Source organism: Rhinatrema bivittatum, chromosome 5 (genome assembly GCF_901001135.1).
Source record: "Rhinatrema bivittatum chromosome 5, aRhiBiv1.1, whole genome shotgun sequence".
In the NCBI taxonomy this organism is placed as follows: Eukaryota; Metazoa; Chordata; class Amphibia; order Gymnophiona; family Rhinatrematidae; genus Rhinatrema; species Rhinatrema bivittatum.
Genome location: NC_042619.1, coordinates 269,035,370 through 269,062,019, shown reverse-complemented (window position 1 = coordinate 269,062,019; position 26,650 = coordinate 269,035,370). Strand labels below are relative to the sequence as shown.

The 26,650-nt window shown below is 45.2% G+C and overlaps 1 protein-coding gene across 1 annotated transcript in view; it reads right to left on the bottom strand.

Annotated features, from left to right (window-relative positions):
• QRFPR (pyroglutamylated RFamide peptide receptor) overlaps window positions 1-26,650 on the bottom strand; it is a 260,404-nt gene that overhangs the window by 24,450 nt on the left and 209,304 nt on the right. Inside the window, exons 2-3 of the mRNA XM_029604008.1 lie at window positions 15,872-16,030; window positions 14,023-14,084 (exon numbers count right to left, since the gene is read on the bottom strand). Coding sequence (XP_029459868.1) covers window positions 14,023-14,084; window positions 15,872-16,030 — 221 coding nt within the window. The remainder of the gene's footprint in view (window positions 1-14,022; window positions 14,085-15,871; window positions 16,031-26,650) is intronic.

The following is a 26,650-nucleotide window of genomic DNA, read 5'->3' as shown; positions in this document are numbered from 1 at the left end:
AGGAGTTAGAACAAAGAAAATTGTTCTGACCATGCATCAACCAAGGTCAGATGGGGTGAGACTGCTTATGACAGCTAAACTGACAGAAAAGATCCAGAGCCTCTGGTACTGTATTATAATCTATTTGTTTGTTACTTGTTCCCCAGATGTTTTTATAAGTATTTGGTTTGTGCATATATTATGCAGAAAAATATAAGATGTCCATACTTTCACATAAGCTGTCATCAGGTGTCATTTTCTTGGTGTGTTTGTGTGATCCAGACTATAATGCAAATACTTCATTCCTATACCCATTACAGGACTTTGACCAGGTGATTATTTAAAAGGCAAGTGAAGGCTGAATTTCCAGCAGTGTCTATTATAAGTATATGCATCATTAATGTGGCTAAATGATCGTTGGAGGAATTGTTGGTTGGTGCCCTTTATAACAGCAATCTTTTATCAGGCACATTGTAAAAACACCAACAATCCTATGCATGAAAAGGTAGCACTGCAAATAGTACACCAGTACCTAGAACACCAGTACACATCCTACTGAAAAAACCCCAACCCAAACCAGACTACTCTAGATTCCTACACAGAAATATCACAGTGGTAGAATCCCTCACCTCTGTTACATGCACAGAACACAGTCAGACTCTCACTAAATACAGAATATCTGATTACAAATTAGAAATGTATAGACAATAACTGAAACAGAAGCCCTGAGAAGTCAGACTCTGCATACAGTGAAACACTGGATAAAGAAAGAAGGATATTCATTTCCTCTATCTTGGGCAAAAAGCAAAGATATCCGAAAGCTGACAATTTCCACTCACTTAACTGAAAATATAATGTTGTTTTTTCTACCTTTATTGTCTAATCCCATTATCCCAGTCTCTCTTTTCTACTTTCCTCTTGTCTCTCGTCTCCTAATTCTTTTTCAGGGTTTCTTTTCCATTTTCTGTTTTTTCTCTCTCCTCCTGTCTTCTTCACTTTCTCCCCTTTCTCCTTCTCTGATACTGCATCTTTTTCTCTTCCTCTATACAATCATAGCTAGATTTCACCTCTTCTTCCCCCTCATTCTCCAGTCCTCAATCTCTCTCTTTTCACCTCTCACCAGCTTTCCATCTACCACCCCCTTCTCAGCTAATATCCCCACTCCCACTTAGTCCCCAATCCTCCCATTTTCTCCTCTGTTCTTCCACCTTCTTCAGCCTATTTCCTGGCTTTAGCCCACTTCCAATTCCCCTATTTCCACCCTCTGTTCTCACCCTCCCCAGTCCTCAACTACTATTCTCTGCCTTGAACCCCCCTCACCACTGTTGCCAGATGGGCGGTTTTTATGCTAAATTGGGCTACTTTTCTGAGCGTGTGCAGGAAATGTTTTCCTTTTTTTGGCTGCAGGATTTTGAGCTGGTTTTTTTTTTTTTTTTTTTTGGTGTGTGCATTTTTTTGGCATCTTTCTAGAAGGGTGCTGCAGTAGCTGGAAGCCACATTTCTAGTGGTGCTTTGTTGTCTCTTCCAATTTCAAAATGGTGCCAGTTTGAAATTTGAGGGAGAAATGGAGGGAGCTGCGTCTGGGAGGAGAGGAAGGGGAAGGGCGTATCCGACAGCTTAAGTTTGCATTGCTCATTTTAGAGAGTCAGAGGAATGAATATTACAAGTGGTCACCTCTAGCCACCTTACTTCTCCCATCAAAAGAAAATAAAGACTTTCTATAAAGTCTATGGCTTATTCTAGGTAGACATACAGAGCACTGTTCACAAAGATCGCGATACCAATGTTGGTGGCTTTTTCTGTGCAATGGCAGGTGGCTGTCTCTTGCAGTTCAAGCTTCCCTTTCTCATGTGGCAGTAATGGGTTGGCTGTGAACTCCCTGACAGGCTTCCGGGTATCCCTGGGTGAGAACCACTACCATCTGCAGTGCCATGTCATATGCTATTAGTTTCACTGAAAAATATAGCACTGTTTTCAGTACTAAAGGGAACAGAGCTGCCTTATAATATACTGTCAGTCCACTGTGAGCCCAGGACTATTCTATCCAAGAGCAATCGACTGTGCCAGTATAGTGCTATAGCGATCAATATGACTGCATTGGGTTCCACCATTCCTGGGATCCCGCGTGGGCCGACTGCGAATTGCAGTAAGATATAGCTCCGAAGGCAACTTGCATCACTGTTTTGCTGCTACTTTTGCCCTGCCAGGGGCTTAAAAGAAATGCTTTCTTGGCTCTGCCACCTCATTTCTACCCTGCAGGGCTTGAAATAAGAAAGCTGCTTGTTTTACCACCCCTGAGCAGGAACGGAGCAGCAGTATGCTGATACTCTCCCCACTCAGCAAGGAGACGAGCTGAAGTGCACCGCACAGTGAAGGGGAGGAGATTTTCTATTTATTTGGCAAAAAAAGAGGGAGAAGATTCTTGAGAGTGGAGACAGAATGAAGTTTGGTTTTGTGGTCAGGTGTAGAATTATAAATTCTTTGCGTAAACGTGCGTGTGCATGCGTATGTATGTGTGAGTGTGTTGGTGGGAGAACTCCAAATGTGGTGTTGAATTGAATCCAAAAATGTCTTAAAAGAGTACTGATAGTCAAGCCCTGGAATGGGCTACCTGGGGTGGTGGTAGAAGAGGCAAGGCCGATGCAAGAGTATTTGTCGATGCCCTAAGCCAGTGATGGTGAACTCCAGTCCACGAGTGCCACAAACAGGCCAGCCTCAGCCATCTCCAGTGCACGCCCCATATTTGCCCACACACTTTTCAAACCCAAACTGTGTGCGAGAATTCACCATCTGCACAACGCATACATTTTTTTGTAACTATGTCCTGCACATGCTTTTAAAATACTGCACTGAATTTTCAGGGGCCAGCAGGGCCGGTGCAAGAATATTTATTGCCCTGGGGGAGGGTCCCCAACCTGGACTTGGCTCCAATACATCCTGAATAACTCAGCTCTGCACAGCCCTCCCATGAACTTTATGTTATGGCCACTCAGAACATGACAACATTGAGTTTTAGACTTTTCCAGCAATATTTTGTAAGTTTTTAATATTCATTGTTAATTTTGTAAATCGGTCTGCATGCAGTGCAGGAATTTGTGTACAATCCTGCGTAATAAAAATTGTTTTTGCAACTTTTGAATTTTGGGCTAGATTCAATGATTGATTGGGCTCTACAAATTTTTGGCATCTGGCAACCCTGTACCTCATTAGCCCCAGCTCCTTGTTTCTCTCATCCCCTCTGCTACCCCCACACCTTCTCTTCTGTCTCTTATACCCTACCTAGCCTCTTTCACCTCCTCCCCAGCCCCATTTCCACCCTCTCTCATCGTCTTCATAAACTCTCCATCCCTTTCCGTTGCCTCTCACCTACTCCTCAGCTCTCCAGGTCCTTCACGGCATATCTCAACCCTTTCATGCCCTCTCCTCCCCCCATAACATACCTCTCATCCCATGTAAAACACCCGCACTCCTATCCCACCCAACTTATTAAGTCTCAGCTGTCGCCCCCAATCCCTGCTCAATCTGTAAGTCCCTACTCTCCATCCACCCAATTTACTGAATCCCCGCTCTCCTCTTAATCACCCAATCCTCACTCTCATGCTCCACTCCCTTCCTGCCTGCTCTCCCCAGCCAGTCCCGAGTCCCCCATCTAATCTGGAAATCCCTGCTCACTTCTCCCCTTCCATCCCGTTGTCTCTTCCTTACCTGCTTGCCCATCCCTGAGTCCCAGTTATTCTTCCCCTCCATCCCCGAGTCCCTGCTCTTCTCCCTCCACCCATCAATCTGGGAATCTCTGCTGTCTCCTCCCTGCCTGCCCACCCACACCCACCCATCCCTGAGACTCCCTACCCAATCTGGGAGTCCCTGCTTTCTCCTTCAAACACACCCCTCCCCCTCCCCGAGTAAGTGTTGCAGTACAGGCCCAGCTTCTCCCTCTTGGAGCATCAAGCTTGTTTCTACCCCTGCCCCTGCCTTCTTCCTTCTCATCTCCCAGTCCCTGTCCTGACCAGTGCTTGTAAATCTGGCTCCTCCTCACTTCCCTTTCTGCCTCCATGGTTCATATAGCTGCCGTCTGAGCTGCATGATGCTCTCTACGGAGCACCTCACAGATCAAATAGCTCTGCTGCATGAAGTCTGAAGATGGGAGAGGAAGCTGCAGAAAGAAGACTGGGTTTTAACAGGCAGCATGCCGGGACACATACAGGCCGATACAGTACAGTGCGCTCCGACAGAGCGCACTGTCAGCCTGCTCTTGGACGCGCGTTTTCCCTTACCCCTTATTCAGTAAGGGGAGGAAAACACGCGTCCAACCCGTGGCATCTAATAGTGCCCTCAACATGCAAATGCATGTTGAGGGCCCTATTAGGTATGCGCGCGCAATTCAGAAAGTAAAATGTGCAGCCAAGCCGCACATTTTACTTTCAGAAATTAGCGCCGACCCAAAGGTAGGCGCTAGTTTCTTCCGGCACCGGGAAAGTACACAGAAAAGCAGTAAAAACTGCTTTTCTGTGCACCCTCCGACTTAATATCATGGCGATATTAAGTCGGAGGTCCCAAAGAGTAAAAAAAGTTAAAAAAAAAATATTTTGAATTCGGCCCGCGGCTGTTGGGCCGAAAACCGGATGCTCAATTTTGCCGGCGTCCGGTTTCCGAGCCCGTGGCTGTCAGCGGGCTCGAGAACCGACGCCGGCAAAATTGAGCGTTGGCTGTCAAACCCGCTGACAGCCGCCGCTCCGGGCTAAAAGGAGGCGCTAGGGACGCGCTAGTGTCCCTAGCGCCTCCTTTTTGCCCGATTCTACCGCACCACCTCATTTGCATACTGCATCGCGCGCACCGGCGAGTGGCCTGTGCGGGCGCTGGTAGAGCGGACGTTTGTCCACTCTCCCGCGTTTTTACTGAATTGGCCTGATAGGGAGAGAGAATAAGAGCAGGAAAGAAGCTTAATGCTCCAGAAGGGAGGAGCCGGGACTCAGGGCACAAGCTCCGCGTGCCCCTTTGTGAGACCATTTAAAACATAGCTCCTGTCAAAATAAAATAATAATAAAGCACCTATTTTTCACTGACAAAATACAGAAACTGCACAACTATAACATAATACTGACGCAGAGAAACATGGGCAGGGCCAGCTAGGGCGGGTTTAACACTTGTTTTGTTTCTTTACATAAAGCTGGGAGTTTTGCACTTTACAGTGAAGCCTGCAGAATTCCACACATGCTTTTGTATCTTTCTTTTTTTTTTTCCGTCTTTAATATTGTGCAGCCTCTCCTAAGACTTGCAAATAAAACATATTTCAAGTGTGGCATAGGAGTTGGAACAGGGAGGCTATAAGGCTATGGCATCTCTCCAAATTTCCACAGGAAGCTTCATTGCTGGCAGGTGGGATGGCACATTTTGTCTTTTCCACCGCCCCTGCCACCCCCAGCGCTGCCACAATCCCCTCACTCATCCTCCCTGCTCCCAAAGAATTGGAGGGTGGTGGTCTTGCAGTGCCTCTTCCTCTTTCTCGGCCGCCGGGGCCTGAATGACATCCTCAGGCACTGGGGCCGAGAAGGAAGAAACAGCTCATGTGACAAGGCCGTGATCCTCCAAAAACAGGTCCAGCTGGGCTGCCGCAAAGCCTGTCCCATGGCAGCTGAGAAAATAAGGCTCTGGGAGAGTGCCTTCCTGCCTGCCTGCATGTGTGTGTGTGCACGTATGTCTGAGAGAGTGCATGCCTGCCTATATGTGTGCGTGTGCTTGCCTGCATGTGTATTTGTGTGTGAACATACTTTCCTGCCTGCCTGCCCATATGTATGTGAATTCCTGCCTGCATGTGTGTGCACCTGCCTGTATGTGTGTGTGTGTGTTTGTGTGTGCATGTGTTTGAGAGAAAGAGAGAGAGAGAGAGAGCGAGAGAGCGAGAGTGCCTTCCTGCCTGCCTGTGTATGTGAGTGCCTGTCTGTGTGTATATGTGTATATGTGTATGAGAGTGTGTCTTCCTGCCTATGTGCATGTATGTGTGTGTGTGTGTGAGAGAGAGAGAGAGAGAGCATGTGGGGAATGTTTGAGAGAATGAATGTGTACAAGTGTGTGAGAAAGGATAAAGTTTGTGTGGCACCCCCACCCCCCCAATTCACAACATTCTCAGGGTGACTGGCTATCTAAAGATCCCAGATGTGGAGAGCAGGGGATTTTTTAATCTTTACTCATTTTTGTGTATTATTTGATGTGTCTGCTGTTATGAAATATTTTATTGGTTTTGGGGAATTTAAAACAGTTATGTAAGTTATCAATTATTTGATGTTATATTTGTTGGCTGTTCTAAAATATTTATTCATTTTGCTAATATGGTTTTACTATTGTGGATGATGTTTATATTTTCTAGATTTTATTTTGTGTTTTTTATTTTGTTATAATTTACATTGCTGCACTGCATCATACAGTCAGGTTTATTGTGGATTCCAGTTTTGCTTTTTGTCTGCATGTTTCTATTTCTACTTTATGGTCTTCTTTTTTTGTTCTGCATTTGGTGAGGGTCTGTCTGCGTTCTGCAAGTGTGAAGTGTTCTGCTAGCACAGGGATGGCCAACCGGTGTCTCGTAAAGTTACCATTCTAGTTTTTGTCTGCATATTTCTGTTTTTAATTTGTGATCACTTATTTTGTATCTGTTGAGGGTCATTTTGCATGTCTGACTAAGGTGAGGAATTCTGGCAGTATGCAGTTTCTGTGTAGGGTTCTGTATCAATCTTGTACATTGTGTTTACCCAACAGGAGGTATATTTGTGTTCTAGGGCCTGATGTAATATTTGTAGTGTTACCTGATTTATAGGCAGAGTTATTGCTTTTGGAGTCTTGTGGTTTTTCTTTCCAGGATTTTGTATTATTTCACAATGTGTCTGGTAGTGGAGGAAATCTGTGTTTCTCTTACTTAGATGACACCATCTCTGCCACCAGTATAAGAGGGCTCTGTGTTTGTCTATGATCACAAATAGTCATCTTAGTACTGACACTTCTATTGGTAATAATGTGGTTGTTGTTTCCTCCTTTACCACTATGTCTAGTTTTCAAGCATCAAGCATTCAGTTGGTTTGGGAATGAATAATTATATATGATTTATGTGAAGAATATATGTAAGACAGAATGACATTAATGGTAAAAGTAAAATTTAAAAATTGCCAGAGGGAATGTGGGTGGAGCTTGAGGCAGAGCTGGGTGGAGCTTATTTGGCTCCCCCAATCAAAAAGGTGTTGTGCTGCCCCCTGAGCTGTGCTCCATCTGGAAAATCTGTTTAGTAGTTTGTATTTCTGTTTGTATTTGCACAACAGACACAGTTAAAAATACCTCATAAACCTAATTCACCATAAAGACAGCTGCAGACTAACATAATATCACTGCACAGTGGCCAGAAGTTCATAAATTTCATTAGACCATCACAGCCAAATCATGATGAGAACACTAAGCTAAAAATATAGGATTTCAGTAATAACCTGAATGGTTTTGTACAGGTTGTCATGTGAAGTTCATAAGACAAGGAGTTCCACAAAATCGGGAGAAGCCGCTGAAAAGGCTCACTCCCTTGTCTCTGCCAGCCCAGCCTGACGCACTGTCAGAACTTCCAACAAGCCCTCTGCAAGGAGCACAGTGCATTAGGGTGCCTAACACTGTAGTACTGGCCCTGCTCATAGTACAGGCCCTTAACAGTATGTTCGTGCCAACCCGCATGGGCTGGAAGGAGGAAGACACCTCATACCAGACTTTCATTGGCTCGTGCAAGCTGGAAGAGGGCAGTAGCATGCCTGAGGCTGCCCCCCCATCAGCTGGTGTAGAGGCGGCAGCTTCAGGTTAACAGGGAGTATGGAAGGAGAAGGAGGCAGCTGGCGGTCATTATGGAGAAATGAAAAGGAGGCCCAGCCACAAAAGCTTGCTCACATTAAGCGATTACCGTGGCCCTGAAAGTGAGTTGGTTTGTCCAGTCTGGATGATGGGGAACGTTTTAGAAATAATACAGATATCACGGGGCAGAACCAGAGAGAAGAGCATGGCAACTGCAGGCTTTATTCAGCAAGATAAAGAAAAATCAAAATTAAAAGAGAGCCAAATTGCAAGGTAAGCGATATAGGCAAGTTCCTTTAAGGGCAAGGACGGACAGCTTTTTCTGGAGATGGGGGTCTAACTCTATTTATTTGTTATTTATTTTGATTTATATTCCACTTTTCGGCCCTTCAAAGCGGATTACATTCGGGTGCTGTCGGTATTTGCCTATCCCCTGAGGGCTCACAATCTTACCTCTTTCACTGGCTGCATAAGCCAACTGTCCATGCAACGGCAACAACAAAGGGTTTCAAGCAGTTTTGAACTTGTGTGCTAGCAATGAATGAGCAAACAAGTTCCTAATAAAATCTACGAGGCACAGGCAAAGTTTTAATTATTTACATTCTGACCATTTGCTGGAAAAGGAATATCTTGCAGGCCGTAGGAGGCATTGCTGCTAATTAACCAGATAATACAGCTGTAATCCTGCATGGGGGGAGCGGTGCATGATGGATGAGGACATAAACCAGAAGTACACTTTTCTTTTTTTTTTTTTAATGTCTGATCATTGTTATTATTCTTTAAATGCTCTGCCTCCTAGCGTTAAAAGTGATGTTCTTAAAAATGAGCAGTTACTTTTGAGGAGTGGTCCAATTTTTCCATGAGTTGGTTAATAATCTACGCAGCTGGTTTATTTACTTAAAAAAAATAGTTTTCATTAAGAAGCTGCCTGACCTTGCATAAAGACTCATTGGAAGTCACCTCAGAGAACATGTATTTTTCATGCCAGCAGGAAGCTGATATTTATTTAGTTTAGGGGAAAATATAGCAGCAGGCATAAAAGAAACTAGCCACGTTTTCAAGGCATCAAGCAATTCTTTAGAAATGCCATTATTTTGTACTTAAAATACAGCAGCGTGTATTACCATTCACCAAAAGGAGCAAGGAGACACTTCCTGTGGGGAGAGCCATTATTCAGGACCAGACCTGCTGCATCAGCGAAAACGGCACTAAATGGGACTAAGACAATTGTTAAAATGATCAAACATTTCAAAACTAACATAAAAGGACTTGGCCTGGGAGTTTTAAACTCACCACCTGACATACGTCTGCTGTCTGTCACCTTGGTATCACTCTGCTCACACATAAATCCCCCACCACCCCACCCCCATTCTCATGCTCATTCTCAGGCCGGTACAGTAAGATGCGATAGGCTAAGCACACACGTTTACTTCTGTTCTGTGCACGTAACTTTGCTCATGAATTAATACGGACTTTAGGACACCAAATGTGCACACAAATGGGAGTAAAAATGAGTGCACAAATGAATGCTCCTCCATGTAGATTCCATGTTAATGACAGCATTAGCTATTACTTCCCAGTGCAGGGAGGCCCGTTACAGCCCTGAAGGCTTAACTCATGTTTCCATAACACAGGAAATTTCATTCCTGGATCAAAGGTGGAGTAAATTCAGCATTAGTCTATGGTGCTGTGCCAGCATGGTCCCTGACCTGGAGTTCCTGGCTATGGGGGTTCAGGTCTCCTGAGTCCAGGGCCGCTGCTTCCATTAGGAATTAGGTGCTTGTCTAGACTGACACACCTTGGAAAGGGGGGGGGGGGGGGGAGGCATCAAAATTGTGGGAGAAGGCCCGGGGCCACCAGCAGAGCCAATTCCACTGTCAGCTGAAGAACACAGAAGCTGCTGCCAGCAGGTAAGTCCTGGGAGGTGTAAGACCTATGGTTGCCTAGGGTACTTAATGCCTGCACTGGCCCAGGACCACTGCACTTGGGACTTCCAGGTCTGGGACCATGCTGACACAGCACCATGGAGTAACACTAGCCTCAGAAATGTGAGTTAACTTTACTTCACCTCTGACCCAGGAGTTAAATTTCCAAGTCAAAAAAAAATAAAAACCAGGCTAAGCATTGGAGTACCCGAGTCTGGGACTCCAAGCCAGAGGCCTTCTGCCCCAGGAGCCACGGCTAGAGACCTCCAAGTCCAAGATGAGATGCAAAATTGTTGTATGTGCAACTATAATTATGTAAGCTCTTTTGGGAAAGCACTTGTCACCATCATGCAGCACTCACTATATGTACAATTGTCTAATGTGGTTGCATAACATTTGGGAGGACCTGCCTGAACAGCAGCATGAGAGAAGGATGGCAGGCCTTACTCAGCATAAGGTAACGGCGTTAGTTGAAAGTGTTCAAATCATGTTTTCTGCATGCCACACACATTTTTGTGAGGAAGGTAGGGAAGAATATCTGGTGAAACTGAAAGAGACAAGGAAAGAAATCAGGACAGCAAAATCTCGAGTGGAAAAAAGGATCGCCAAAGAAGTAAAGTGAGGTGACAAAATATCTTTCAGATATATTAGGGAAAAGAGGAAGGCCAGAGGTAGTACTGTAAATTAAAAAGCAGACAAGGGTCATTGTGTGGAGAAAGAAGAGGAAAAAGCAGACATATTAAACATACTTCAGTTTGGTATTTACTAAAGAAGACCCTAGATGAGGACAATTGCTGGTTGGCAAGAGTGCTAATGGCAGTGAGGTAAATACAATCCCATTTACAGAAGAGAATGTTTGGATGGAACTAGGAAAACTTAAATTGGACAAGGGCATGGAGCCTGCTGAGATTCATCCCAGGTTAATAAAGGAGTTTAGAAAGGTTCTGGCAGGTCCACTGAAAGAGTTATTCAAGAGATGATTGGAAACTGAAGTAGTGCCACAAGATTGGAGAGGGGCAGTTGTGGTCCCACTTCACAAACGTAGGAGCAGAGAAGAGACTGGAAACCACAGGCCGATTAGCCTTACCTTGGTAGTTGGAAAATTAATGGAGATGCTGCTGTAGGAAAGGACAGTCAACTATCTACACTCTAATGGGTTGCAGGATCCGAGGCAACATGGTTTCACCAGAGGAAGATCATGTCATATGAATCCGACTGACTTTTTTGATTGTACAATTAGAGAATTAGATCAACGATGATCACTTGATGTGATTTATCTGTATTTCAGCAAAGCTTTTCACACTGTCTCACATAGGAGGCTTAAGAACAAAATGAGAAGCCTGGGAGTGGATCCCAAGTTGGTAGAATGGATTGTAAACTGGTTGACTGACAGACAGCAAGTGGTGGTAAATGGAACCTACTCTGAGGAGAGAAGACTGGAATCAACATTTGTAACATCTAAGTTTTATAGTGTCTCCTTCACATATATTTAAAGAGTAATGATGCATTAGGGACTCCATTGTTTAGCATATGTTTATTTTATTTGATGTTTCTGTTCTGTTTATTTTGAATTTGTATGTTTTTGTTGTACATCGCTTAGGCCTTTTAGTGTTAAGCAATTAATACATTTCAATAAATGCAAAAATGTAAAAAAATGATAAGTGGAGTGCCTCAAGGATCGGTTCTTGAGCTGGTTCTGTTCGATATGTTTGAGCAACATAGTGGAAGATTTAGAAGGAAAAGGTTTTGTCTTTTTGCAGATGACACTAAGATGTGCTACAGTGGACACATCTGAAGGAGCAAAGAGAATGAAAAGTGATCTAAGAAAGCTAGAGGTGTGTCAGAAGTTTGGCAGTTGGGATTCATAGCCAAGAAATGCAGAATATGCGTAACTATCATTATGTACGTTCTTTTGGGAAAGCACTTATACTATCACAATTGTAACCATCATGCAACACACACTGGGGCGAATGTAATAAGCTGTGCTAAAGCTGCTGCAGTTTTTGCATGTACTTGCATGCGTGTCTGCGTGCATTTTTCCACCACTAGTCTTACACATGTATGTAATAACGTGTTCAGCGCGGGAAAAACGTACCCATAAACCTGCTTAAAAACCCGCAGTTGGTTTTGCGCATGTAAATGGAATGCAAAGGAGGCAATTAACTATTCAAGGGCTATGCGGGGAGCCGTGCATCGGTTGGTGCAGGTTTTTTAGAGCCTGGGTCAGTGCAGGAGTTAAGTTAAAGCGCATGACTGGAGGCCGGTTTACTCCATTGCTGGCATTAAGGTGGTTGTGGGTTCATGCAGCTCTGGGGTAATCATGGATTACCTTCACTTTTGCCAGATGCTATTGTACATTTTGCATTTTGGCTGATGAAATCTCTCCTTCAATTACCCCCGCGTTTACTGGGATCCGCTGGTACAGCTGCCACGCGGTCGGAGACGGAACATGAAGGGTTTAGACATTGCTCTGCCCACCTTCAGTCCTACTAACTTCTTCACTGTTTTATGAAAGGGGAGGGCTTTTGCCCCAAGAATCACTCGTGGGTCACCACATTAATATGGGTTTCTGCATGGTTTATTACGTTAGGGTCTTGAGCATTCGTATTTGCATGCAGTTTCACACGTGTTTTACTTTAGCATGGATTTTCTGCACACATCTCATCCTTTATTACCTCCCGCCTGTAATACGAGCAGACAACTAGCACCCCGATTTCATCGCGGGTCTTATCACATGGGCCCCGCTGTGAGGTGAATTTTAAAAGCCTGGCCCTCGCATGAACCAGTCGGGCTCGTGCGTACCCACCGTATTTTAAAAGCTGTCCAGAAAGGCACATATCTCCTGCAGCATGCACATCTCGCTCTGATTCATAAAGGGTCGGTGTCTTGGTGGGGTGTGGGCTTTCTGTGGCAGGGCCAAGAGATCTGAGCACAAATACTTATGCACCTGGTTGGGTGCCCAGGACTAGAGCTGTGTAAGTTTACTTCTGCTATGGAGGAGGTGTAAATTACAAAAAAAACAAAACAAGCCACATCTGAGGGACTTTAAAGGTATGGGCTAACTGGGGGGAGTGAAGGCTATTAAAGTAGTGGGGTTTGGGGGACCTAGCTCTTAACTGGCTGAACTGGTGAAACTGGCAATGGCGTGGGTGCGAACCCCTTTTAAAATCCCCTGACTTAAGCAGTAGAAATGGGATTTGCATGCCCATGTGCGCACACACTTAACATTTGGCACACACGTGTGTGCAGACGGGCTATTTTATAATACGTGTGCATATACACATGCAAGTTATAAAATGGCTGTGTCCCTGGGCACGCACTGACACACACGCACGCACCACTGTGTGCCCGCACACCGGTTTGAAAGTTACCATCCCTATGTCCATGTGCGCGCCTATTTTATGCACGTGCCGGTGCACACGTTATAAAATCCAATGGCCATCCATGTGCGCATGGCCTGCGATTCGCGCAGGCAGGGAGGAGGAATTTTACAAAGCAATGCGCGGCGACGCCAGTAGAGCTTCCCCAGTTCCCTCCCGGTCCACTCCAATTAAGCAGCGGACTGGGAGGAAACTTCCCTATACCCCTATCTAGCCTTCCTACCTTTCCCCCTCTCCTCCCCCCAACCTAAATATTTGAAATGTTTTTATTTTGTACCTTACTGCTCCTTTGGGGCAGCAGTAGACTCCCAGCGCCCGCTTCCCCAGGACAGTGGCTAATGGCGCAGTCCCAGCCCGCCCTGCCTCCCCCGACTCAGACCACGCCCCCTGCCCTGTCCCTTTCTTTGGACCCAGCACTTCAGTGCGTAATCCCCGTTTTTTTTTTTTACTCGCGCGGGCCTTTTAACATTGGACCGAATATGAGTAAACAAAAAAAGTGGACCACAATTTAATTCACATTTTTTACTCACATTTTGGTACATTGAGCCTTCTTTTTTTTGACCAGCGGGAGTACAGCCCCTGAAAGCTAGTCAGAAGTGTAGTACCAAAATCCAATAAAATGGTATCACCTTGTATGGTTTGTTTTTGTACCTTGCCTCTTATTTCCGTGCATGTAAATGGATTAACGTGACAAGCGCACGACTTCGCCCGTCAGACAAAAGCAGGATGATAAGCAGGAGGCAGTGGGGGGAAGGGCGGTGGGTAAAGGAGGGATTTCCCTTAAGTAGTGCCTGACCCAGACAGCTGCGCTGCCAGCGGCAACCAAAACTCAAAGGGTCAATCTCCCTGAGTCAGGTGACCCCGGGACGGGGTAGGAACATCATTTGACATTGTAACGGGTGAAGCAGGGGGCGCCTTTACCTTACCTCCAGAGTCTGCACCCGCAGCATGGGAGTCCCAACGACAATGGCTATCGCCCACACGAACCCTTGAAGAGCAAACAGCAACACGTTACACCAAGTTCAGATGGATTCATTTTTCATCTTTCTTTTATTCCAAAATACACCCGCGCTTTCACTAGTTTGGTCCGTCTCATCTATCAGCCGGCAGCCCCTGTGGGCAGCAGCGGAATCCTCTCTACCGAAAAAAACTCATCCAGATCTTGCTTAGCGCGTCGCCTTGTTTACGACTCCCTTTGAAACAGCATTAACAGCAGCAAAGTGTTCCTCGGCTCAGAAGAGAGGTTTTCATTATTGAGTTTATTCTCCACATTATTCTTTTCCAAGGAGAGGGCTGCAGAAGCAAACTTTATGGCACAAGCAAAGCACCATCTGTGGTACATTGTGCCAAATATTAACCTGTTCTTATAACTCTTCCTATCTCCTCAGGTCTTGGCGTCCTTTCGTGTTCATCCTAGTATTACCTACACTTTTAGATGGGGTTTAGTGGTATGTAAGGTATGAAATATTTTATAGCCTGAGTTTTTTTAATAAGCAATTTAAAAAAAAAAAAAAATAGAAAACAAGGTTGTGATGCATTTGTTTTCTACAAGAGGTATGAATTCCATTTACACTTATAAATTGATCGTACATTCCTGAGGAGTTTGGGTGGGTGAGGGGATTATTTCCTTCACCACGCTTTATCCTCCCCTGTTTGTGCTTTAACATCTCTAATGTCTGCATGGGACTGTGATGGGAGTCTGCACAACAGTGCCTCTGGGTTTCTTTTTCCTAGGTACCCAATAGTGGGAGCAGGTCAGTATAAGGAGTTTTCAAAACCTTCAAACACCCTTCCTTGGGAATAAAATAAAAATCAAATTAATGAACGGGACATTATTGAGCTGAGGTTTTGAAACTGCCAACTGAATCATCAAAAAATGTTTCTAGTAGCTTCATTAAAATGTTATCTATCTACCTACCTATCTATCTGTCTATATACACACACACATACACACCCAAATATATATTTAAAGCAACTTTACTAAAAACATTTTTGATGATTCAGTTGACAGTTTAAATAAAATGATATATATGATTTTCACACTGAATCATTTTTAATAGATGCACTTTCAGTGTCACAATTTGCCATTATACTACCATTTTTTTTTTTTACTGCAACCACAAATTCTTTGCTGGAGATCTATAGCAATCACATAATATCACCTAATGGCTCCGCCCCACAGCTATTGGTTGCTGCTGTCAAAATGTTTACTGCTTCGATGCTAAAGCAACTCCTGGAAAACCAACTGCCAGCCCAGCAACCCCCAGATCCTGCTATGTGCTGCCGTCTAACAATCTGCTCCTGGCAAGCAACAAAGTACAACTGAAAGAAGGAATTTGCAAATGCCAGCAAACACCTGCTTTCTAGGTTCAAGATTCTTCCCTAATGTAAAAAGTCTCTCTCCCCTGCTGCATCGTAAGCCATCCTAACTGCAACCCCATTTATCCTATCCAGTGACCCCAAAGTATTCTCTTTTATGGGCTCAGTAAACTCAGCTCATCAACCTGTCAATCAAACATTTTATTTCTCATCTGTCTTTCTATTAAAACATGCTCCAGGTGAAAAAACAACAAATAAAATTTCAGTTCATAAAACAACAATATACATGCAATTTAACCTATCCTCTTAGGTCATATTATGCAGGCCTTCAGTCATTTATATTGCTCTACTCTGGATTTTCTCCAGTTTCTGCTCTTATAGATGCATATTTTCTGAATGGGAGCTCCCATTATCAATATGTTCCACGGGTGACTTGGGGATCACTGTCGGCCATACCTAGCATTTTGTAGGCTCTCTTATTTGTGTACTTCTTCTTCATCTTTAGAGGGTGCACTATCCCCTGGTACCTCTCCACGGCGATGCACGTCATGGTCAGGGTGCTGGCCACAATGGCTGTTGTCTGAATGAAGGGCACCATCTTGCACACAAATGGGCCTGAGAGAGAAAAGGGAGCCTTATCAGGAAAAGCATCCGAAAGCCTTCTCGGTCCAATAAGACTTTCATTAACTAGATTATGACATTTAACAAAAGAAAGAAGACTTTTGTAACATTCTAATGTAATGAATCCCTGACTGCAAGACTGGGTCACACGCACTGCCTGGATCCAGGCCACAATAAGCAAGCAAGACAGCCTGGGATTGTTTCAAAGAGTTCTGGGGTTTTACTTTGGCAAACGTTTAGCAAAAAGAGTTAAAAATCCAGAATGGATTCACATTTCCTTCTGACCCAAAACCTCGTAATCTCCTTCCTTAACATTTTCACTACACATTCTGGTTACAGATTATGCAGTACAGATATATTATGCATTAACTTTACTGTAAGTGCCCTATCCACTCAGACATTTTAACTACATGGAAAATAAGCCTTGTAATTTACCAGCAGCCACTTTAACCACACATAATTAGTCATATGCAGCTTTAATGCAGTCACTCTTCAAAATACTAATTACATTTCAGATACACAGTTCAATATTTACTACACACTTCCAGCTATTTAAACTAGAGAACATTGTAGCTACATTGTGACTTGTTGAAAACAGACCCACGGTCCAATTCTTTAAATGATTTCCAGTCCCATTATAAAGTCCTATACTAGGAACATAAGAAGTGCCATAAAGGGTCAGATTAATGGTCCATCTAGCCCGCATCCTCTCTTCAACAGTGATCAGTCCAGATCTCTTGGAAGTAGCTGGCAGACCCAAATGGAGACATCCATTCCCTGTTGCTTACTACCAGAAGCAACAATTATTAATGAATCTGTACATGAAAAACTTGTTCAAATCTTTTTTTAAACCCAGCTATTCTATTAACTTTGACCATAACCTCTGCCAACAAATTCCATAGTATAATTGCGCATTGACTGAAAAGTAGAGATGTGAATCGGAACCAGAATCGGATCCGATATCAGTTCCGATTCACATCTCTATAGATGTGAATCGGAACCAGAATCGGATCCGATATCAGTTCCGATTCACATCTCTACAAAAGTACTTCTTACATTTGCTCTAAATCTGCTACCAGTTGGTTTCATAGAGACCTCTAGACCTAGTGTTACAGCCGCTGAAGTGACTATCAGGAAGCGTGTGCAGGATATAGACACAGGAGAGACCAGTGACTAGTGCTATAATATTTATTATTACCCTGGTGTATAGCAAAGCACAAAATTAGAACCTGTGGTAAGCCAGCTCCACACAGAAATGTCTTTCTATGCCTAGCTAGCTAGCACCTGAGCAGGAATTTTCTCTCACCCAAGCTGGCCAATTCCCCACATTGGCCAGAAGCAAAGGAAACAGGAATGCTGATCTCTGGTCAGTCACTGTCAGGGAAGGATTTCAGCACTGCTGTTGCTTTACTCTCTATTTATTTACTCTCTATTTATTTACTCTTTACTCTCGATTTATTTATGTAATTTAAAAAATTCTTATAAACCTCATGTCCCAAGGGAAAGTTCACAGTGGCTTACAAAAAATAAAAACATATACATAATCATTAAAATAGAAAAAACTGTTATTATTTTAAAACAAATACTCAAGAATATCACAGAACATAAAAAGGACAGTTCTGATATTCCTGAGCAAAAAGATATGTTTTTAAAGCTTTTTTGAAAGTTCTTACAGATGATGCTGCGCACAAAGCTTCCGGTAAACTGTTCCTTGGTCAAGAGCCAACTACAGAGAAAACTCTGTTCCTTGTTATTTCTAACATTGCGACCTTGACTGTAGGTACTTCCAATAGGTTTTTGTCCATGGAGCGGAGCAGTCTTGATGGTTTGTAGAGTTGAAGTGAAGATGCAAGCCAAGCAGAAGACTCATTAAGTAATTTGTAAATTAGATTAAGACTTTTGTACTTGGACCTCCATATAATAGGCAGCCAATGAAACTGCATGAGGGTGGGAGTAATGTGATCTTTTAGCTTGGTTCCTGTAAGAATTCTTGCTGCGGTGTTTTGGATAATTTGTAAAGTACAAGTTGCAGAGAGAGGCAATCCAATGTAGAGAGAGTTGCAGTAGTGTAACTAATTAATTATCAGTGCTTGTAAAGCAGATTCAGGTCCATACAGTAAACTCCGTGGGAGAGCCGGCGCTCCGAGGCGAGCTCCCACTCTCCCAACGCGCGCTCAGGCCACTCTCCTGGGCGCGCGATTCAGTATTTAAATTAGGGCCCTTGCTAGTAAGGAGGCGCTAGGGACACTAGCGCATCCCTAGCGCCTCCTTATTGGTGGAAGCGGCAGCTCTCAGTGGGTCTGACAGCCAACGCTTAATTTTACCAGCGTCTGTTGTCGAACCCACTGACAGCCACAGGTTTGGAACACGAACGCTGGCAAAATTGAGCGTCCATTTTCCAACCCGCGGGCCGCGGGCAGATTTTTTAATTTTTTTATTTTTGGGGCTTCTGACAATATCACTATGATATTAAGTCAGAGGGTGTACAGAAAAGCAGTTTGGCCGCACATTTTGCTTTTTGTATTGCGAGTGACTACCTAATAGGCTCATCAACATGCATTTGCATGTGATGAGCGCTATTAGTTTCGGGGGGTTGGCCGCACGTTTTCCACGCGCTATTATCCCTTACTGTCAGGCCAATACAGAATGGTGAGCAGGTTCTTATACAGTAAGGGGTAATAGCATGTGGAAAATGCGCGGCCAACCCCTCTGAAACTAATAGCGCTCAACACTTAATATCATAGCGATATTAAGTCGGAGGCCCCCCCCCCCCCCAAAAAAAATCTGCCTGCGGCCCACGGGTTGGAAAACGGACGCTCAATTTTGCTGGCGTCTGTGTTCCGAACCCGTGGCTGTCAGTGGGTTTGACAACTGACGCCGGTAAAATTAAGTGTTGGCTGTCAGACTTGCTAACTGTCGCCGCTTCCGCCAATAAGGAGGAACTAGGGACGTGCTAGTGTCCCTAGTGTCTCTTTATTAGCGCGGGTCCTAATTTAAATACTGAATCGCTTGCCCAGGAGAGAGGCCTGGGCGCACGTTAGGAGAGCGGGTGCTCGCCTCGGAGCGCCCTAACAACACTGGAAATGTGGTCACTTATTTATTTAGTTAAAACATTTATATTCCACCTATACTGCCTCTGTTATGCTAAGAATAAAACAAATAATAACACATAGAACATAGAAATCCACAAACAAAACAAATATACAAACTTTCTTATCACTACAATACAATACCACTCATTGCCTGCATTGCTGCCACTATGACAGGATTTTCAAGTTTTCCAAACTGCTGAACCAACATACCATATCAGCAATTCTTATTTACATTAGCTGCTGAAATCCTTCCCTGAACAAAACGGTCTTTAAACTTTTGCGAAAGAACTTATAATAATCAAGAACCTGGTTAGAGCATTCCATAAGATAGGCCTGTTGACTGAGACTGGGCATTTCATAGTTTCTTTCAGGTGAACATTTCTTTCTGAGGGCACTTCAAGATAGTGACCCCCCAGTAGGCGTTAATACTCTCCTGGAACATAGGTCTTAAAATGAATGGACAAAAATCCAGGGGCCAACCCATGTAAAGACTTGAAAAACGATAGTTAAAATTTTGAATTGTATTCTTTTCTCAACTGGGAGCCAATGAAGAAAAAAAGAAGCAAAGGAGTAACTTGCTCACAGTAAGAGGCTTTCAAGTTCAGACAGGAAAGCAGAATATTGTATGAACTGGAGAGCTCGTAACCTAACCTTAGGGACACCCATGTAAACTGAATTCCCATAATCTACACTCGTTAGAACAAATGCTTGCACAATTGTCCAAAAATCAGTTTGTTCTAAAAATGGTCTCATTGATAAGTTACAGTCAGTTATTATTCCCAGAATCCTAACATTGTTTTATAGTAATTTTTTGATTTTGAAGTATGATAGAGGATTGGAAAGGACCTGAAGGATTTTTCATTGTTGAAAGCATGATCATTTCAGGTTTTGAAAGGTTTAGTTGAAGCCTATAATGTGTTAACCATTGCTTGTAGGTATTGTTTTTCACACATACATTATTATAACCTTTTATGTCCCAGTCCAGAGCTTTTCTCTTATATTTCCAAATGCAGTAGAGATTATTTGATCCAAAGCAACATACTAAGATCTGAAATTTATTATATTATTTTAATTTTCCATGCTCATGGAATGATCTAGTACTTTATGTACTAGATCATTAATTAATATGTAGAAGAAAACTTCATTTGATAGATGTTAATGCCTGTCTATGAATACTACCTCTGTAACCCATCATTGTTTGTTGATTTCTCCCAGGACAAGCAGGATGTTAGTCCTCACATATGGGTGACATCACAGGATGGAGCCCAATCACGGAACACTTTTGTCAAAGTTTCTAGAACTTTGACTGGCACCTACTGGGCATGACCAGGATGGCACTAACCCTGCAACCAGCAGGGGTCCCCCTTCAGTCTTCTTTTTTCCACGCAGCAGTAGCCACGCAGGTTAAGGAGTTCCACAGAGATTCCTGACAGGAATTTTCCTCACGGAATTAGTTCATAATTTAATACCCCACAGGGGGCCCCCTATCAATTTTTGCGTCTGCGGTGGTCTGGTAAGATTTTACCCGATTTCAGTCGATTCCCTTCGAGTTCGGCCCTCGCCGTCTACTGGCTGTCGACCACACCACGGCTAAATTTTTCAGAGGAAACGGCGTCGGGGTTCCATTGATGCCCTGACTGCACTCACACAATGTCCATTACTGACCCTCACAAGGTCTGTGTAATGTGTCCTTACTTGCACCAAATGTGCCCTTATGACACCAAAAGGTCGCAAGGCTAGAATGGAGAAAATGGAACGTCTCTTTCGGTCACAAATTCCGACGCCGTCCATAGTCTCCATGTCATCCAAGCCGGTAGCGACTACGTCGCGCCAGTATCATGCACCGACCGGTGTCCGACCGGTATTGACGACTCCTCGGCCATCGACACCCTCTGTTCCTCCTCAGCATAAGGACCGAGGAGATCATTGAGAAAAGCATCGACATCGACACTGTAGGTCTCAGACCATTGACGCAGGCAAGTCCTCAACGTCGCCACCATCTGAGCTGCTGCCGAAGAAAGCCCATCCAGAAAAGGCACCATCCCTATCTGGCTCCGGGTCACCGAGGCAACCTTCACCGGGACCGGTGATAGGAGCCGCGATTCCACCTCCAACGGCGGTCCTTCTGGCTATGCCTCTGCCTCCTCCTCTGGCATCAGGGCTCCACGCTCCAGGTTTCCAAGAGGAGTTGGATCAAATGATTCAAGAGGCCAGCAGCAGAGCAATGCAAGGCTTCAAGATTCCTCCTATGTCTGTGCCGATTCCTGAACCGGCTACCGATCCCATTCCCGTAGCACTGGCACCGCTACTAACGAGTATGGAAGCGCTGCTCGCCGCTTTTCCTCCAATGGATCCGAGGGCACCGATGAGCCCGGTGCCCTCCTCCCCAATTCCTCTTTCATCGAATGAAGAAGGAGAAACACCGTTACTTCCTCCATTGGGAGTCCTACCGATGCCTCAGCCATCGATGTCACCTATAGCGTCTTTGCTACCATCGATGCCTTCGGTGACTCCCTTGATGCCTACGGTACCTCAACCAGGACCTTCCAGAATACCATCATTCCGTCCCTCTAAGGATCCTAGGGGTGCTGCTGATGAATCTTATGACACATGGACCAATTATTCATCCCAGGATACCGATGACTTATCATCACTACCCTCTCCTACTGAAAGCAGGAAGCGTTCTTCTCCAGAGGACTTGTCCTTCATTAATTTTGTGAAGGAAATGTATAAGTTGGTTCCATTTCAACTTCAGACAGAACAAGATGATAGACACCAGATGATGGAACTTCTACAATTTCTGGATGCTCCTAAAGAAATCACATCTATCCCTATCCATGATGTCCTCTTGGATCTTCTGAAGTGGAATTGGGAGCATCCTGGTTCGGTGGCACCAGTTAACTGAAAGGCGGACATCACATACCTAGTCCAGTCAACTCCAGGTTTCCAAAAAACCCAATTGGATCATCTGTTACGAATGGGCTCCGGTCAGGAGTCGTGAACACCACTAACAGGGGTGTCTCAGGGTGGAGAAAGGTAGGACTGCAGAAGAGTCTAGGTGCTGGCTGGTGCAGGCAGGAATGAGTAAACCCTATGGGCAAATGGGAAGCTGGAATAGGCAGACTGAGTCTAATACTGGCTGGAGATACCTGCTACCAGATGCATGAAGGTAAGGGTGAACTTGAATACTGGAACAGCATGGAGGTATGTGTGAGCGTGAATGTAGGTAAAGGTGTACAGGAAACTGGAACTGGGTGCTGGTAAGGATGAATTCAGGAAGCGTGCAGGTAAGAGTGATAATGGCTGGAAGTATAAGTGACTGGTTTGAGGAAACAAGACTGACAGAGAACTGAACAGACAAACCAGGACAGCACTAACATTGAACATGAAACACATAAGCCCGAAGGCAGCAGAGCGGAGAAAGCCTGTAGGCCACAGACGACAGGCAGAGGGCCCGTAGGCCACAGACGACAGGCAGAGGGCCCGTAGGCCACAGATGACAGGCAGAGGGCCCGTAGGCCACAGACGACAGACAGAGGGCCTGTAGGCCATACACACACACAGTAGGCAGGGGCCGTAGGCCAGACACACAATAGCAAGGTAAAGCAGGTCAGAAGGCTCGTAGGCCAGATACACAATAGCACTGCAAGTCAGGTCAGAAGGCCCGTAGGCCACACACACACAGAAGGCCCGAAGGCCAGATACACAAGAGCAAGGCAAGTCAGGTCAGAAGGCCCGAAGGCCACACACACACAGAAGGCCCGAAGGCCAGATACACAAGAGCAAGGCAAGTCAGGTCAGAAGGCCCGTAGGCCACACACACACACAGAAGGCCCGAAGGCCAGATACACAAGAGCAAGGCAAGTCAGGTCAGAAGGCCCGTAGGCCACACACACACACAGAAGGCCCGAAGGCCAGATACACAAGAGCAAGTCAGGTCAGAAGGCCCGTAGGCCACACACACACACAGAAGGCCCGAAGGCCAGATACACAAGAGCAAGGCAAGTCAGGTCAGAAGGCCCGTAGGCCACACACACACACAGAAGGCCCGAAGGCCAGATACACAAGAGCAAGTCAGGTCAGAAGGCCCGTAGGCCACACACACACACAGAAGGCCCGAAGGCCAGATACACAAGAGCAAGGCAAGTCAGGTCAGAAGGCCCGTAGGCCACACACACACAGAAGGCCCGAAGGCCAGATACACAAGAGCAAGGCAAGTCAGGTCAGAAGGCCCGTAGGCCACACACACACAGAAGGCCCGAAGGCCAGATACACAAGAGCAAGGCAGGTCAGAAGGCCCATAGACCAGATACAGCAAGTACGGAAGGCTAGAGCAGGGAGCCCAGGCAAGCTCGATGCTGAAGCCCCGATGAAACTGCTAGACAGGGTTATAAAGGAAAGTCTGGGGTATAGAGTAGACAGGAAGGAGGGAGTGGCCCAGCCAGAATAACATGCTCGTGGAGGACCTCTGGTGGTGAGGAGGCGGCATAGCAGCCAAGGCCGTAACATCATCATTCAGTGGTTGTTGAGTCAGCTCAAAAGAAAGCCCGACGCTTCAAGCATCACTCTTCTTTCCCTCCAGGGAAGGAGCAAAAGTTCCTGGATGCCATAGGTCGGCGTGTCTTTCAGGGGTCAATGCTTATATCCCGCATTGCCTCTTACCAACTCTATATGACTCATTACAACAGGGTCCTCTTTAAACAAATACAGCAGTCTCAAGAGCAATTACATGCCCTGACTCAAAAAGGATTAGAAGCGGGCAAACATGAAATAAGATCAACATATGATATTTGACACCGCTTCCAGGGTATCAGCAACAGCTATTTCTGCAAGTAGGTGGGCCTGGCTAAATTCTTCGGACCTACGACCTGAGGTCCAGGACAGACTATCTGAATTGCCTTGCACTGGTGACAATCTTTTTGGTGAACAGATACAACAAGCAGTGGCACAGCTCAAAGATCACCATGAGACTCTTCGCCAACTCTCCTTGTTGCCTTCTGAATATCCTGCTAAGCAAACATTCAGAAAGGATCCCAAAAAGTCTTTCTACCGTCAAAGGAAATCTTATCCTCCACCGGCCAAAGGTCGCTCTACTAAGCCTTACCAGAAAGGCCAGTCCAGGCAACCTCACAGGCAAAAACCACAGACAACCCCTCAGCCAGGCCCAGCATCTGGTTTTTGACTCTTTCCTAGAGAGCAGCATTCAGCCTCCACTACTGCATATACCAGTGGGAGGTCGATTGTGCCACTTCAGCAACATCTGGCACCCAATCACCTCAGACCAGTGGGTTCTTGCCATAATCACTCAAGGTTATCATCTCAACTTTCTTGCCATTCCGCCGGACTCCCCACCTCGGCTGATGTGGGGAACATCCGATCACTCACCACTCCTGGATCAGGAGGTCTCCCTCCTCCTTCGATCCAGAGCAATCGAACCAGTGCCCTACTCTCAACAGGGCCTCTGCTTCTATTCCCGGTACTTTCTAATGCCAAAAAAATTAGGTGGCATTCGCCTAATACTAGACCTTCGTGCCTTAAACAAATACCTACAAAGAGAAAAGTTCAAGATGGTAACCTTGGGTTCCCTCCTTCCCCTTCTGCAAAGGGAAGACTGGCTCTGCTCTCTAGACCTGCAGGATGCTTACACACACATTGCAATAACTTCGTCTCATCACAAATTTTCGCGATTCCTGGTAGGCCCAAAGCACTATCAATACCGAGTGCTACCATTCGGCCTGGCATCTACGCCACATCTTCACCAAGTGCCTTGTAGTAGTAGCAGCATTCCTCAGAACTCAAGGTGTCCATGTCTACCCCTTCCTCAATGATTGGCTGATCAGGGCCCCCACACAGCAAGCTGCTCTGACTTCACTACGTCTCACCTTGCATACCTTGATCTCTCTAGGGTTTCTCATCAATTACCCAAAGTCCAACTTAGTCCCATCATAAACCCTGTCATTTATAGGAGCAGACTTGGACACCTTCAAAGCAAAAGCATTTCTTCCTCGAACGAGCTCTCACTCTCATTTCTCTCGCCCATCATCTACAGTCTCGAAAATGCTCAACTGCAAGTCACCTTCTAGTGTTGCTAGGACACATGGCGTCCTCGTTACATGTCACTCCAATGGCTCGTCTCGCGATGAGAGTCATGCAGTGGACTCTAAGGTCACAGTGAATACAATCATCGCAACCACTGTCAGCCATTGTCCACATCACCAACCCACTTCGCTTATCTCTGGCTTGGTGGAAGAATCAGTCCAATCTCCTCCAAGGCTTTCCATTCCAGGCTCCAGATCCTCAAATAACCCTTACAACTGATGCCTCCAACCTCGGCTGGGGAGCACATGTTGCCAATTTGCAGACTCAAGGCTCCTGGTCTCCAGAGGAAGCCAAACACCAAATAAATTTCCTGGAGCTACGAGCAATCAGTTATGCTCTCAGGGTGTTTCAGGATCGCCTTTCCAACAAGGTCATCCTGATTCAGACAGACAACCAGGTGGCCATGTGGTATATGAACAAATAAGGAGGAACGGGCTCCTACCTCCTGTGTCAGAAAGCTGCACAGATATGGGCGGAGGCCCTTTCCCACTCGATGTACCTCAAGGCCACCTACTTGCCGTGAGTGGACAATGTGTTGGCAGACAAGCTGAGTCGCACCTTTCAGCCGCACGAGTGGTCCCTCAACCCCTCAGTAGCGGACTCAATATTCCAACGTTGGGGTTACCCTCACATAGGCCTCTTTGCGTCACCTCAAAACCGCAAAGTAGAGAACTTTTGCTCTCTCACTCGCAGCCAACACTCACTACCAAGAGATGCGTTCTCCCTCTCATGGGCAACCGGTCTCCTATATGCATTCCCTCCACTTCCACTTCTTTCAAAGATTCTCGTGAAGTTACGTCAGGACAAGGGAAGCATGATCCTGATAGCCCCTCACTGGCCTCGCCAAGTGTGGTTTCCGATTCTTCAGGACCTCTCCATTCGCAGGCACATTCCACTGGGGAAGGACCCGCTTCTGATTACTCAAAACAACGGGTGCCTACGCCACCCCAATCTTCAGGCCTTGTCCCTGAATGCCTGGATGTTGAAAGGTTAATTCTACAGCCACTCAACATTTCGGAGCCAGTTTCCCATGTCCTGAATGCTTCACGAAAGCCTTCCACGAGAAAATCATATTATTACAAATGGAACAGGTTTAAGTCATGGTGTTCCTCACTGTCCCTTGATCCTTTCACTTGTTCCACCACGAAGTTTCTAGACTATCTCTGGCACTTGTCAGAGTCAGGTCTAAAAACTTCTTCCATCAGGATGCGGTAGCAGCCTTCCATAAAGGTGTTGGGGATGTTCCTATCTCAGTAACACGTTTTCTGAAGGGCTTGCTCCACCTCATTATTTATTTATTTATTTTTAATTTTTATATACCGACATTCTTACATCAAATGCAAATCATACCGGTTTACATAAAACATAAAAAGCAGGAAATATATTTCCATAGTCAAATACAATGAACATTTATAAAAATTGT